Source organism: Vanacampus margaritifer, chromosome 15, assembly GCF_051991255.1.
Source record: "Vanacampus margaritifer isolate UIUO_Vmar chromosome 15, RoL_Vmar_1.0, whole genome shotgun sequence".
Lineage (NCBI taxonomy): Eukaryota > Metazoa > Chordata > Actinopteri > Syngnathiformes > Syngnathidae > Vanacampus > Vanacampus margaritifer.
The window spans coordinates 15,174,747-15,191,000 of NC_135446.1; the positions used below are offsets into that span (position 1 = coordinate 15,174,747).

Consider the following 16,254-nt stretch of genomic DNA (forward strand, 5'->3'; position numbering starts at 1 on the left):
CGGTATGGAGCCTTTTTTTGTGTATCTTGTTATGATTTGATATGATATCATTTTTCCAACTTTCCAGACCTGTTTTAGCGAATTTCAATTTTTTGATCATTCACATTTTTATTCTAAGAGGGCCATGATGAAAACATCACCTCATTGGTGGAGGTAACAAGATGTCTCTGTCATTACAAAACCTACTTGCCAGTCATTGTCTGGGAAATTATAGTAGAGGGTGTTTGCCAAGGTGTCGGTTAACTGCAAAGGCTGTGAAAGTATTTGTGTAAGTCTGCATTGTAGCCCGTCAAGTAGTTAAGTCAATACCCCTGCAGGGTGTGTCCTTGACAGTTTTCTTTGGGGGAAGGCATCCGGGGAATGTCTGCTAACTTCCTGAGCTAATTGGAAGCCACGCTGCTTAAAACCTGCTGATTGAGGGCTCAGATCCTGACCTCTGCTTTCAGTCAAACCACACGAGAGCGCTCGTCACTGCCGTTTTGGGAAATAAACCGAAAGCAAACATGTTTATAAGTTTTACCACCCTGAAAGTCTGGGATCTATGTTGGCCATTCGCGTCTGCCTCGGCTTGTTCTTCTTCTTTTTTTAACCATTTACCTTTTTGAATGAATATGTAATGAAATTTCCCAAGGGTTGGGGATTTTTGTGTGATTCAGTCATTTTCAGGAACAGGAGCAGAAAGGTATTTTCTCAGTGTCGCCGCGTGGGTGCGGCAGCATGTGTGAGGCGTTTGTTTTTTTTTTCTTCCTGCGCCCAGAAGGTGCAAGGATGTTGAGAACTGAGAGTGGCGGAGGAAAATGTGATTACCAAGCAGGGTAGCGACACTTCATACTGAATCTGATGAACTGTCGAGGCTCCGCGTCCTTAGATTTTGCAAGCCGTCGACGCTTATTCACACAAGTCATATTTCCCGGCGTTTGCACGATCCTTCAAATGCGCTGTCGAAAAAACACGGGCCCCGCCGGAAACAATATGTGCCGTCTCCGCCTCGGTGTGACTGCTACATAAAGGTCTAAGTGATGCATTGTGGCGACAGAAAGGGTAGGGGGGCGGGCGACACGGTGTTTACCTTGCATCAGCACAATGACAACAATAATAGCGACAGCGGCGGGGGGAGGGCCTTTGTGCGGCAGCACACGCCAATACACGGAAAGGGAGTGACAACTTTGAAAAATTGGCAAGCAGGTGCTCGCTGCGAGGCTTCTTGGGGCTCGGCAACCTTTGAAATCATGTGGAAGCGGATGAAAAATGGCCGTACCATTCGCTCCTGTCAAAAAGATGTGTTCTTCATACTCACACCCCCCCGCTACCTTACTCACAACCTCATCATCTCGGTCTCTCCTCAATTTCTGCAGTTAAATAGGCCAAGTTATTCAAGCTATGACAAAAGGACTGCAGCTCTTGTTACAGCCCCACAGGCAGTTTCAGACCTAGACCCTAGCCCGTGTCGAGGTTTTCCACAAATGTTTCCGGGAAGGTCCCACCTGCAAATACTGGATATTTATCCAAGCGAATTGCCCAAGACATGCATTGTGATGTGTAAATATGTCGAGTCAACCACGAATAAGCTTCAGGCGATCCTTAGCTGCCTGCTTCAGCTTCAGATTCCAAGCAATGGATTGCCTGCATGGCTGTTCCTTCCACCCCTACTACTATCGTTGTCTTTTGTTTTTGTTTGCCACCACCTCCGTTTAATCTGCATGCAATTCAGCTTCACATTGTGTTGTTTGTTTGTTTGTTTTTTTAGAAGAATGACTATTTGAAGTGTAAGCCTTGACTTGGCATCTCAATGTGCGACTTAAGTCTTGGGGTTTAGTCATATCGAGCTCATTATTCCCCATTCGAATGTGGTGTTCACAAATTTTCAGGAGGTTACTAGAATCGAAGCTGACAATATTTTTACTGTCTTTCCAGCCAATTTGGCTGCTTCAAAATGGGGTGTCTCTTTCAGACATTGGTCCTTGAGAGTTTGCCGTGTGATCTGGTATCATAGACATGTCCACCAAATTACATGTAAGAGGATTATTTCTTTCTTTTCCTTTTTTTTTTTAACTTTACAGGTCCGTTTTTTGGTTTGTTTGTTTTTTAACCCGTTTTGGACCCAAAATGGCTGCTTCAAACCAAAATGGCTGACTTCCTGTTCAGTTTCAGGCACACATGCGCGAGACTGTTTTTTGCTTGTATATCCTGAACAGCTGACAAATATAATAAATTGTGCTTCAGATAAACTGGTTCATGTTACAATCCCTAACCACAACAAGTTCAGCCAAAAGTCACACGGTAATCTGATAGTGTATTTGTGTATTTTTGTGTGCCTTCTCAGTGACATCAGGAGCTTTGACTTCAATTCCGGTTGGCCATTTGCCACGCACCTTGCTTTCATTTCGTATTCTTGTGTTTGGCCGCTTATCTCTTTCGGCGCATCTGTCGCTCTCGCTCGTCAAGGTAGCACCGCGGTACATTTTCACCAGGGTTCTCACAATTTGTGGATTTTCAGAGATGTTGAAGCCAGATGGAAAACTAATCAAAATAAAAACTGATTCCAAGAGCTCCTTGGTGGAGGTAACAAGCCGCCTCTGTCTTTACGGACGAACCCTGAGGATACCAGTGACTAATCCAAAGCGGATTCCGTGGCCTTGTGTCATCACTGGTCTTCGTTCATTGTTTAATTTGATCTTGGGGAGCCGGAAGTCTAAAAGAAGGGAAGGCAGTGAATTACGGCTCCCGACGAGGCTTTGACATGGTGATGAAATGAGCCCGTTGTGGCGAAGCAACCGCTGCCAATTTAGCATTCAGGGACCTTGGCGTTTGAAACGTTCCCTGCTTCCCCAGGTGGCTTTATCACATGATTTTAGTGGAACACGGCGTTCCTGTGCCTCATCCAACCGTGGGCCAACTTGTTAGAGTGTGGTGACATTTTTGAGGGGGATGCTGTCTCTGAGCGATGCTTTCGGCATTGATGGGAGAGCTGTAAAATTGCTTCGTCCCCCCCCGACACCACCCCGCCCGCCAAAATCCAGGCATACTGCCATGGGAGAAGTTAACAGTGGGTGGGGGAGATGTAGCCGCTATATTGCCATAGTAACAATGGATTGCCCACCAAGGATTCCTGGGCAAACACAGGCATACGCTTTAAACGGCGACTGGGGCCCCTCGCCAGAATCCCCCTGCTTGTTCAAACAAAACCATGTTGGCACTGATAATGCTAACGTTTTAAACATAAATTACAAGGTCTCCGATTGTCGTGTCATGTCCCCAATTCTCGACGAGAGGAGGCTTGCCTAGGTAAAGAAAAGCTTATTCAAAGAGATTTAAAGCAGTCGGCACACACATGCGTGCATGCCCTGACATAAATCCACCCCCCCACCCCCCAAAAAAAAAAAAACCATGGAGGAAGCAGAGGGAGGTGGCAAGGTTTGCGTGCTAAGCACATTTGCGCTGACATCAAACAATCACCCCCCGATTGGCTTCGCGGGGGCAAAGTAATCGGAGCTGCTCAAACATTTGCCGCAGCGCCGGCAGGAATTCCGATGACGGATAAACGGCAAACGTCCGACTGGGGAGCTCCACGACACACATTTAAATGTCAAGCGTGCTGCCACTTAGCTTCTTGTCAAAGCCGCCCCCAAAACAGAACGGATTGGCTTTCGTCATTCACTTGCATTGGATTCCTTGCGATATCGATTCTAGAACGGTGATTCTCAAACTTACAATACATTTGCATTTAATCATTTGGAACACGTTTCTAACGTCAACTTTATAGGAATCCAACGACTGTATTTTAATGTTGGTCGTTATGGTGGCACTTGAAAGGTACTTGGTGTAAAAAAATTTGAGAACCAATAAACTAAAACTTGCCTTGACAGTCTTATCATTTAAGATCCCGCAGGCACCACAATTTGATTGACGTCATTTCCTTTACTGCGTCAACCTGAACGGAACAACAAATGTAGCAACATTCTCTATTTTCACAAACAGACCAATACCTCTCCCAAGGCAGTTCCCACTGCTGAATCCAGACTAATTTACAATTGGGTCCCAAGTGTTGCACAGGAGCAACTGCAGCTAAATGAACCGTGCCAAAGACCAGTATTTCAGTCTTGATTATAGCAGGCCACCCGCCCACCACCAATTCTCCTTTCTCTCCCTTCATGATTGCAGCAAACAGAGCAAAGTGGTATTATTCCAGTGCCAGGGTTTACCCACTCATTTTCAATCCAAAATGGCTGTTGTGCTCCATCCCGGTGGCCAGGTTGATTTACTGCTTGTTGCTAAGGACTTTGTTGCTGGGGAGAGAGAGAGAGAGAGAGAGAGAGAAGAGAACTCCCTCTCTTGAGATGGTGCAAAGAGTAAAAGGTGATATCAAAGCTAAATCCCAAACTAGTGGGCAAGATGCAGCAAATCCACCGCCTGGAGCTAAATTAAATGTCTGGAGTTCTTCAATCCATTTGTCTGACGAGAAGCAGAATTAGAGAATCTCTGTTCTACAGTCCACTTTCCAACAGACGGGCTATAGAGAATACAAAGTATTAGTCTGACCTTTTAACCTTCTGACAACTTTTTTTCTGTCGCCAGTACTTTAAGGCTGATTTCCACTGCAAGTGCCCGATTCGATTAAAATCTGATATCTGATTTTTTGGGGCACGAATGAGATGAAGTGTTTAATTTTTGCATGTTTTACTGAATACGTTTTTTTTTTTAACTAACATCAGTTCTTTTCATCAATATATATATATATATATATATAGCTGTGCCTTGAGATAGTGTCTTCCATGACAAATTTTGTGGAAATGCCAAATTGAAAGATTAAATCTAGTAAAGAAATTGCCGAATCGGACAATAATCCAAGCTCTTTGGAAGTTACATTGCATTAGCCTTAACACAGCTTAAAAAAAATAAATAAATAAATAAAAACCTACCCCAACAAAACCCACCAACCTTACTTCTCATAGTTGAGATATTGGTCATACCTGCAGCCCCCTGTTTCTATGCACATAATAATAATGATAATAATACTGCATCGGATTTATATAGCGCTTTTCTAGACACTCAAAGACGCTTTACAATGGAATGGATACATTGTTCACTCACACATTCATATTGTAGCTTAAGTAGCCACAGCTGCCCTGGGGCAGGCTGACGGAACCATGGCTGCCGGTGTGCGCGTACGGCCCCTCCGACCACCACCAAACATTCGCACCTTCCATACACCAGTGTGAGTATAGCACTGGAGGCAATGTGTGTGAAGTGCCTTGCCCAACGAGCGCCCCTCGAACCCGAGCCACGGCCGCCCCATGTGCCGAGTATACGTACTGACCAGACGCGCATTCTAATATGACGAGCAGCATTTCTTGAGTAAACACCTCACGCACTCGCACATACACACTTATATTCATGCAGGATATTGAAACCCTTTCAGGCATGTCGCTGCCTGGCGTGCAGGATGATGGAGAGGCGGCGGCGCGGCGGGTCCCTCGCAGGATACACTCCGATACTGTACAACGCGCACCCACTGAGCGCACAGGCGCTGATTTTTCTCCTCTCACCCCCAGGCTTTGATGGATGGTCGGCGATTGCTGCACCTCCTGTTTCATACACACATAATCTCATTTGGAGGCTTGGTGGGGAAGGGGGGGGGGGTCACACAACCAAAAGGGGGGCTAATACAAGCAGTCAAGCGGTTCTCTTGTCAGTGCCATTCTATTCTGCTGCTTAGCTAATATGTCGAGTGTGCCTACAGACTGCTAATGGAAGGCCACCTCAGAAATGTAAAGCTTTTGAATGTATTATTTATCCTCAGTCAGACCTTAATGTGTCTCATAAAGTCGGTAGATTTCAGCACTTGTTAATATTTCAGATCTGTTGCATTGCATGAGGAAGGTCAAAGTGAAAAAGGGAGGGCTGGGGAGTATTGCGCAGGAACAGGTGCTGTCACAGCCGTAAGGAAATCAATGTGAACCTGAACCCAGGGTGAAGGTTGTAGTTTTTTTTCTTTCTTTCTTTTCATTTTTAAATACCCAAGGCACTACCTTTTTCTCCTGTTCAAAGTCACTTTCCCAACATACAGTGGTACTTTGCATGTTTAATTTGTTCCTGAAAGCCAAAACCTAAAGTTTTTGGAGTCAAATCACACACAGCAAGCTAACCAACATCTTGTCCCTCTCCAAAGGTTGGGGCAAAAGAGATATCTCTTAAAAGCCTTGGCGGAGTGAATAAGATCGTCTTCTTCACCTGTCTACTCCTCTTCATAAACAAGTCCACTTTGCGCTGACAGGCTCTACAATTGGCTGCCAGAGCAAAGGGTTGCACTTACGGTAAATTATGGCTCAGCGTGTCCAGCGTTCGCAGCTCTTCTTATTTTCATGTTTTGCAAAGGCCGAGTAAGACAACGCGACCGGCGGGAGGGGCTTTAAATCAATGTCCACCAATAAGGGGGCTGCGGACCCTTCTGGCTGTCTTCTTGTCATCTCGGGCCCCATGTCAGCGCACCTGCTTGTGGATGATTCGTTTGATTCATTCAAGAGCCACAGAGGCAAACAAGTGTAGGGACTCGAGTCAGATTTGAGTCGGCAAAATGTAGAACTTGAATTTAGAATGTCTTCTTACGTCATCTATTACTCGAAAACCTGCAAACAGGTAAGCTACGATTAGTTTAGCTAACCGATCAGACATGAGCTAATCTTCAAGTCAGTTATGCGTTTAATTGAAATCAAGGCATTGAATCAACCGCAACTCTTGCTTGATTTTGCCCACAGTCAACTTCTTTGAAACTTTGAAGGTTAAGACTTGAAACTCACTCACCATTTGCACATATGTTACTCGCTCCCACCTGTGCTAAACCGAATTCCACAAAAAAAAACACAGACTGATTGAATCAAGACAGCAGACTGCCTGAAGCCCTTTTCTACAAAACGACAAAACTAGCCACACCACAATAACGCCTCTGCCAGACATTTTTGCAATTTTGATGAGGTACAGCGTCACAGCCAACACAAAACCGCCGTCGTGCCCATTAGTCACACAAACAAGCCTCACGTCTGATCTGTGTTTGCGATGCGGCGGGTCGACAGGCAACTATTCCCCCGAGTCTGACCGCGGCGCAGCTTAAGTGATGTTCCCATCCAGCCGGCCTGAACTCCTGCAGTCGATACAGGGGAGGCAGTACGAGGAAACAGCGGCGCTGGCGTAGTACATCATAGACCCTGGGAGCCTTGTAAAAGTCAATTTGCTGTACAAACTCCCGCTAACAATCGCCGCGGATAAACAAGTGTGCGATATGGCGGCCTGGCAAAACCGACGGCGGCACAGGCGCGGATATGAATGTGCGGCGTGAAATCAAATTCCACGTTTGATGACGGCAAATTGGAAGAAGTGGTGGCGGAGAGGTGACATCCGCGACACTCGCAATCGGCGGCGTGCCGGGCAATCAAGGCGGCGGGGCCTCGAAAGTCGCTCTCTGTTCCCAACCTCTTCTCTCGCCGCGCTTCTCTCGGTATCTTTCTTATCGTGACAGATGTCGAGAGCCGGAGCGGCTCCTTCAATCACGAGTGGGTTTTTGTTGTTGTTCTGAGAGGAATCTCGAGCTCGCTGGTGCATTTATCATAGGCAGAGAGAAGGATGAGAGGAAAGACAAAGCTTTGTTTTTCATCACAAAAAGATCACCCGTTCCGCCACAGGTGTCAAACTCAAGGTCCGCAGCGAAGAGCCACCATATTTCTACAAGCTATGACAAATTGATCAAAAACAAATGCAGAGGCAATTTTGTATTAGATGACATGATTATTAACTCTTTGACTGCCAAAAACGTTAAATAACGTTTAGTAAAATCCTATGGAGGAGTGCCAAAGACATTAAAATACGTTTTTTTTTCAAAACACGTGAAACTAACCATTTTCTATTGTTGATTACTGAAAAACGGAATAAGGTAGAAACAAACTTTTTTTTCTGATGAAAGATCAGAGTCCAATCTTTCATTTGGTAGTATGTGTGTTTCCATAGTCCAAACACATAATTTTCTGTGGACCTTGAAAGATCAGTCAAAAATGCTTAAATCGGCTGGCACCCATGGCATCCCTTTTCTGAAAACGTCTGGCAGTCAAAGAGTTAAGGTTCCCACACAAAACCTACCGTGACTTTGGAACTTACTTTTTTCAAAACCAAGCTAATTCCTCAAAAACACATTTGCGTGGTTTTGCCATTGTAACCGGGCAACCCTAAATACAATGTGGCATAAAGAAAATGAGTTTGAAGCCATTGCCCTGCATTATGCATCAATCGAAATCCCTCCCTTTTAGTCCCTTAACATTTCTGCTAGTTTATTAGGTGAGTCTCTTAGTTTAGTAATTGCCTTATAGCAAATCCATTCAAATCACCAAACCAAATTATTGTCGAAAATGGCTTTCTGCCGCAGTTTCATGAGCACCACTTGGCTTATTCCGCTTCCACCCCCCCAGCATGTAAACAAAAGGCTGGGAAATCATTGATTGAATTTATCTATAATAGATCCAAACGCAGTTATATCAACTTAGCCTCGGCTGGTGGTACACTGCACCACCAAGGATGACAATAATGGGCCATTCGAAAAACAATTTATTTTATCCTCTTTTCAAACCTCTTTTTACCCTTTTCTCGGTAGCCGGCGTATGAGTTTCTTAGCACAAGCGGTTGCTGGGCAATGATTGGGCTTACTAAGCTGACCTCAACGCTGGTGGGGTGAAACTCGAGAGCTCCTGTGGAATCTCTTCTTTTGTACCTTATTGGACTTGATGAGTGACTGACTGCCTCAGTGGCCTCACAGATAAAACTGTCCGAAAGCCAGCTTGGGAAAATTTAAAGTGACTAATTGTTTTTGTTGTTTTTAACAAATAATGGAGTCTCTGGAATGTTTGTTCAACCATCAAATGTAAAGTTATAAAACCACATAAATATTTGATCTGTTTCTGGGAAAAATCAGTGAGTCAATTTAGTCCAACTTGTTAGGTTAAACAAATAACCCAAAAAGTTGGGTCAAATTGACTCAAGTGGTGGTCAGTCAATTTTTCCCCAGTAATTACTTTATTTTTAACCCAGCTCTTTTATTGTGAAATACAGTACACTTGTTTAACCCCTAGGCGTTATTGTGACCATTTTTTGGCTTTTTGTTGGTTCTGACCAAGCCATTTCAAAATAAAATACTGCCCACTGCCCACGGGATATACAGTATATAGACATACAGGAAAGTGGATCGCCGTACAGTTAAAGCAAATTAGCGATGACAAACGGAAGTGCACTTTTTTTGCATTATCGAGTTAAGCTTTTGCTCATTAGCTTTGGATGTCAGTTTGCTGTGTGAATAGAAATAAAAATAAAAAAACATTTTCACTTATTCTGGGATTCTCAGCCAACATCATCCAAATTCACCTAATTGGTGTGAATTATTTATTTATGAAGAATAATATACAGTATATCTGTTCATCTATCTAGGCAAGTGACGTATAACGACTGGCAGAACAATTAAAGGCTCTTCCACAAGATGGCAGAAGGTACATCATAACCTGGGCTTCCATTTGTTTCTTTTCTTTTTTTTTAAACATTATTTGGCGGTGTGCAATTGAGACTTGAAATCTTAAATGAGCCTTGGCTCAATAAAGGTTGGTGAAACGCTGGATTCGAAAGCAGTGTTTTGCACATCAACAAAAAAATGACGACCGCAGGCAAAATACCACATTTCCATATTGCTTTCCTGTGAATATTTACATGGCTACAAATACTCTTCAGGTGGTTGTGCATTTGTTGCAACTGGAGTGGAAGGCAAAGCATTGGGAAGGTGACCACAGGGTTAAAAGTCCACTAGTGCTCGCCGCACTGGCCCCGAGGCAAGAAATTGTGGTATAAGCGTGCGGACCGAGGCCTGGCTTGCCCTCAGGGTGGGGTGGGGGAGGGAGGGCGGGGGGGAGGGGTTGTCTGTGTACGTGAGCAGAGACTACAAGCTGCTGAGGATCACCACAGATTAAAAGTGATCCTTTTAAGGTGCAATGATAAAACAAAAGCAGATGACCTTTCCTAATTTAATGGCTAAGTGATTTAAATCCTCACCACATGAAAGCCCGCCCTTCATTATTTTCAGAACGGAAACCACAGCCAAGAATAATAAAGTTTAAATGTCCGGCAGGGTGCACATGATGAGAATGAGGAGGCAGCTATGTGTTAAGACAGTGTGTTAATATTTTATCAGCCGGAGTGGTGGGCAATGTCCAGATCAAGTTGCTTTTTAATGACTCCGCTAAAACAGAAAGGCTGATAAACCCGTGCAGTTGCCTGGTTACCCACTTGGCCAGGTTGCTTCTGCAATTACGGTGAGATCAGGAGGACGAGGGGACAGAGAAAAGAAACCCGACACAGAGAGGTTACAGTGAATGGTTGGTATTATCCCGCGCCCCCATCTCCCTCCCCGAGGGCCCTTGTCGAAACAGTAGGGGCCTTTCTCTGTACCTTCAAACAGGGCCGTCTTTCTTGTGCCTGTTTCTATCTCTTCCCACGGACAGACCGAGGAGACGGGATCATTGTAAAGGCCATAAAATGCAATATGTCTACTGTACTCGGCAGATGTCAATACTCCAATTAGTGATGACCCAGCCACTTAAAAATCCCTTCAAATGTAAATTGCATTTTAAAAATAACCAGAAAAGACTTGCCGCATGATAATACGGGCAGCGTCGATTAGGCCCGGTGTCACAACAAAACGCAGAGAGCGGCGGCAGAACATGCAGCGGTAAATAATTATATAAGTTGAGCACAGTGACACACAGTACAATGCGGAGGATAGAGTGCCCTTTTAATTATGCAGGAGACATCCAAAAGCAACAGCGCTCGACACCCTCCGGGGAGTTGCTGGGCAAATAGACAGTATTAGAAGCTGTGAGTGTTGGGATGAGAAGTAGCAGCAGGGGCGGAGGGGGGATGCACATATATATGCACACGCACACATACAAACACACATATATATATATATATATATAAAACTTAGAGGGCACTAGCATGATTTAAAGGAAGCCCCCCTCCAAGAAGAACAAGTGAAGCGTTTCGAGGGGGAATGAGTGAAGCGTTGCGAGGGCTGTGATGTGATGACAGGCAGGGAATGGGGGGGGGGGGGGGGTGGAAAATAAAAGGTTGTACGGCATGGGTGGGCGCTTGCTATTGGAGATGCACCACACAGGGCTGAGAAGAAAAAAAAGATATACTAGATGTCAAATAAAAGCAGAAACGGATCAATAATTCATTTCATTGCCTAATCAAGCCCGACGAAGCACCTCAGCAAATCAGCTGACTTTTATTCTCTTGCCCGTGCCTCCGTGTTTTTATGCCGGGCCAAAAGCTTTTTAATTTTTTTGGGTGGGGAAGCAAACAGAAGGGAGTTTAAAACTTGCCGGAGAGCAGACGAGACACAAAAAAGCCGTTTGGGGGAAGAGATAAAGTAAGACACAATATAGATGGTGATGGAAAGGACCATGTTAAATTGTATCTCAGTGGAATGAAACACGCATTGGAACGTTAACATGACCTGATGACCAGATGGTGCCGCTTACTGGCCGATAACAAAGAGTGTTAGCTCTGCCATGAACTCTAATCTACCTGCCTCCCCTTTCTACAAGAAGAAAAGGCCGCCTTGTCTGAGGCGGAGAAGGGCCCCCACCCACTACTACCCTGTTCCTCTGGTATAAATTAACCGCAAACTAAACCCTTGTGTGAGCTGTCTGCAACCCTCTAAACACATTAGCAGCAACTGAAAAAAAGTTCTGGCCCGGCCCGAGTGGCCACAATACCCCTCCGATGAGCTAATCTAAACCATTACGGTCCCTTTCAATATTGCATGTGAATGGCACTCCAAACCAAAACAGATCAATACTGCTAACTTGACACACATTAGCACCATAAAGGCAACACGACTACTGAGACTAGCCCTGTCAGAACGCATTACGCCAGACAAAACACTAAGAGAAGGAAACGGAATACATTTAAGAGTGGTGGAGGGAAAAGAAAAGGAACATGGAGATGCATCTTCTTACCTGTTTGTTGTACTTGTTGATGGTCTGACTGCTGTAGTCAGAGCAGTGGTCTGATCCCAGTGAAATGTTATCTCCGGTGCCAACGAATGTGTTGGCCGGGGGCAGGTCCTGAACCGCCTGGTGCTTTTTGCCGGCTGTGGGTGACTGCGGGTGAAGCTGGACCGTGGGGAGCGGCGAGCTGGACTTGTAGTGCCGGGCCAGATCCGGGCTGCCGGGGCCTCCGTTGACCGAACGGTAGCGGCCCATGCCGGGGCTGTCCGACAGCTTCTCGTTGACGCCGTCGTAGCGCTGGCCGTTGGGTTTGGAGGCCTCCACTGTGACGATGCTGCTGTAGAGCGGCTGCTTGGATTTCTGCTTGCGCTTGTCTTTCTTGGGCTTCTTGGACTTGTCGTGTTGCTGCGGCGTGAAGAAGTCTTCGTGGTCCTTTTTGCCGGCCTCGTAGCCGTTCTTATTCTTGGGGCGGCAGTAGCGTGCCATGACGACCACCAGGATGATGAGGATGACCGTCATGATTCCCGAAACGACGCCGATGACGATGCTCAGGCGCTGTTTGCTCAGGTCGTAATTGGGGTCGCCGGCGATGTTGGTGTTGAGCGATGTGCTCAGGCTTCTTGCCACCTGCGCCTCCACCACAGTGGAATTCGAAAGTGTCTCATTAACGTAGACGTGGACGAGTGTCGTGGTGCTCTGGGAGGGCTGCCCGCTGTCGTTCACCTGGACCACAAGCCGGTGCAGTCCATAGTGCTTCTGCTCCAGCTTTTTCACCAATGAAATCACACCAGTGCCCCCGTCAATCTCAAACAGCCTGAAGGGGTTCCCGCCGACGATACTGTAGTTGAGGTCGGCATTGATGCCCGTGTCGGTATCTGTGGCAATGACCGTTCTGACTACAGTTCTGATGTTGCTGGAGGGCGGGAGGAGGGTGTAGGAGCTGTTTATCGGGAATGTGACGGTTGGTGCATTGTCGTTGTCATCCATGACAAACAGCGAGACGGTAGCAGTGGCCGACCGGGGCGGGTCACCCCCGTCCACGGCCTTCACACGGAAAGTGTATGTGTTTTTCTGCTCTCTGTCAAACGACAGAGTGGAGAAAATAGTCCCTGTATCATTTTCGATTGAAAAAATCTCTTCCTCCTCCTCAATAAAAAGACTCATTTCTGCATTTTGACCTTTATCTGCATCGATGACTGTAACCATGCCAACCGGGCTGTTTGGCTCAAGGTTCTCTTTGACATAGAATGTGAACACGTCTTGCATGAACTTTGGCTCATTGTCATTTTTGTCCGCCACAAGGACAACGACCGTAGCAGAGCCCTGTAAGGTGTTCACCCCCTTATCTTTAGCTATGACTTTAAATTCATAGCGCTCTGTTTGCTCCCGGTCCAGGATGGTGTTCACTCGGATGTCGCCGCTGTCTGCGTCAATGGAGAAAATCCCATTTACAGACGAGTCGAGGGAATAGCTGATTTCTGCGTTCTTCCCGCTGTCTGCGTCATTGGCGGCCACCGTAGTCACCCTCTCACCAGGGGCGTTGTTTTCCAAGAATGAAACCTCCACTACGTTGAGGTTAAAGACGGGAGCGTTGTCATTGGTGTCACCCACTTTGACGAGAAGAGAGTTATTACTTGCCAGGCTGGGGCTGCCGGAGTCCACTGCCACTATGACCACGTTGTATTCCTGCATGGCCTCATAGTCCAGCGGTGCTGAAGTATGGAGGAAGTATTTCTTTTTATTCTGCTCACCCTCCATCTCGCTGGCCGGTTTGAGCTGGAAGGGCACGTCGCCGACCACAGTGCAGGTCACGATGCCGTTCTCGCCCTGGTCACGATCCGACACCTGCACTAGGGCGATGGGCGTGTCCACCACCACATCCTCAGCCACGTTGGCGACGCCGTCCTTCAGGAAAATGCGTCCGATTTTGCGTATCTCTATGGCGGGGACGTTGTCGTTCTCGTCCTTAATGTTCAACACCACAGTGGCCTTGTCCATTTTGGGCGGCTGACCCCGGTCACGGGCCATCACCGTGAACCTCAGCTGGCTCACTTCTTCACGGTCGATTCGGTGCAGCACACTTAGCCACCCCAAGCTCTCGTCCAATCTCAGCAGCCTCCGCACGGACTCCGTGGCCGCCCCGAACACGTACTCGATCTGACCGTTGACCCCCACATCCGCGTCGGCCGCTTTCAGCTGCAGAATGGGGGCGCCGGGGGAGCTGTTCTCCAGCAGGTCGGCCTCGTACACGCTCTTTTCGAACCGAGGACTGTTGTCGTTCACGTCGGTGATCATCACCCTCAGAATGGCCTGGGAGGAACGCGGGGGATCGCCCCCATCCCTTACGCGCAGCGTGAGCTCGTAGGAGTCTCTCTGCTCCCTATCGAGTGCCCCTTTAATGATGAGCTGGGGCTGCTTCTCACCGTCGGTGGTATCGGCGACTTGCAGCTCAAAAACGCTGCTCCTGCTTGCGCCCTCGTCAAATCTCCTCTTCCCTGAGTACGAGTCTCCTGAGGAGCGCCTGGAGTTTTCCCCGCTGTCCTGAATGAGCTCGTACCTCTCGATCCCATTCCTGCCAAAATCTCGGTCCGTGGCTGTGGGCAGCAGATAAAGGGTTCCGATCGGTCTGTTTTCCTCCACAGATAGCGTCAGCACAGGTGAGGGGAAAGAAGGAGTGTTGTCATTTATATCTGAGATGATGACCTTTCCCTCAAAGAGGTCAACCCAGCTCTGGGCCGGTCCGATGACGGACACCTCAAAATCGATGAAGCACTCGTTCTCGTCGAATATCATCTGGCACTGTTGTAATTTCTCACGGTCGATCCGTCTCTCGTTGGTGGTGAGCTCGCCCGTGATGTTGTCGATCTTGAAAAAATCCGAGCCGGACTCCAGCGTGAACGTCACCTCGCCGGAACCCGCGACAATGCCCAGGTCGGCGGCCACGTTGCCCACTCGCACGTCCGGCGGTCCCTCCTCGGCCAGGCGGTACCGGAGCACCTGCTTGGCAGCGGGCTGATGCACAAACTGCAGGATGAGCATACAGTAGTATAAATAGTCCACTGCACCAGTAGTCCTCATTGCTCCCTTGTAAAAGTGTCCACTAAAATGACCAAAAATCGAAAAATCACTGTGGTCGTCTGGATGTTGGAATAAAAGGAGACTTCGTCTACATCACTCCTGCTGCAGTGGAAGACAGCAAGTTTCCCCCTCTATGAATTTAAATGACGCCTCAGCGGTGCTAGAAAAAAAAAAGGCTTGGTGCACCACTGAATTTCACGCGCGTAAAAGGCGCCAGTCGGGGCAGCAGTCAGTGCAAGCTGCTCGCATTGTCACTCACGTTTTTTTCTGCTGCTGGATCTCTCCTCTTGAGCGGGCAATATTCCTCTGTGCTCGATATGTCCACGCGAGTCAGTGAAAAGTGTGGAGGGAGGGGGAAAAAACGAACCACCTTGCTCGGGCTGCTCTCATACCGCAAGTCACTTAGTTCTGTTTCTCGGTCCGATGCAGCTCCACACACACACACACAAAAACCGACAAGTGCTAGAAAAAGCAGCAAAATAAGATGTTAATCCCTTGTGATTTATTTTTTTAGGAGTGGGGGGTGATTGGTTTTCTTGGCGAATGCGGCGACCTGTCCACTCGCCTGCAGACGTGTGTCGGCAGCCTCTCTCTGCAGCACGCGGAGAGGGACGCGCAAATGATATTCCTCTCTCTTCCTTGCTCTCGCTCGCTCGCTCTCTCTCTCTCTCTTTACCTCACTCACCCCCACCTTTCCATGAGCGCGCGCGAGCATAGGTTATCGGCGCGTTTGGGCCAGGCGTCCGGGTCCGAGGGTTGTGTGGGTGCTGGACCGTTAAAACTAACATATTTCATGTTTTTTTTTGTGTGTGTGTGGGGGGGGGGGGTTAAATCATGATGCATGGAAGTACCGGGACAGGCTGCGTGCGCGCACCACACTACGTTGTGATTTTATAGAAGACCATTAAAAAAAAAAAAAAACACGTATTAACGCTGTTTTGCGTGGCTGACCAGTTTCGTAACTGGACCGACTTGAAGTGAGTTGAAATTCACGTTGTGCACGAGACTGATGAGAAGCAGGGAGCGAGGACAGGAGGTGCAGAGAAAAAGGGATTGTGTCTGGATTCCAGCAGTGCTTGTTCCTTGCTTACTTGCGCCCTCTATCGTCCAATCGCAAATAGACACGAGGACCTTCAAAAGC

The 16,254-nt window shown here is 47.3% G+C and overlaps 1 protein-coding gene across 8 annotated transcripts in view; it reads right to left on the bottom strand.

Moving 5' to 3' along the window:
* pcdh7b (protocadherin 7b) overlaps window positions 1–15,699 on the bottom strand; it is a 92,835-nt gene extending 77,136 nt beyond the window's left edge. For all 8 annotated transcript variants that reach the window (XM_077544103.1, XM_077544102.1, XM_077544101.1 and 5 more), the window contains exon 1: window positions 12,045–15,699. In XM_077544103.1, the coding sequence (XP_077400229.1) occupies window positions 12,045–15,113 (3,069 nt within the window). In that variant the 5' untranslated portion in view covers window positions 15,114–15,699. The remainder of the gene's footprint in view (window positions 1–12,044) is intronic.
* Between the last annotated feature and the right edge of the window lie 555 nt (window positions 15,700–16,254).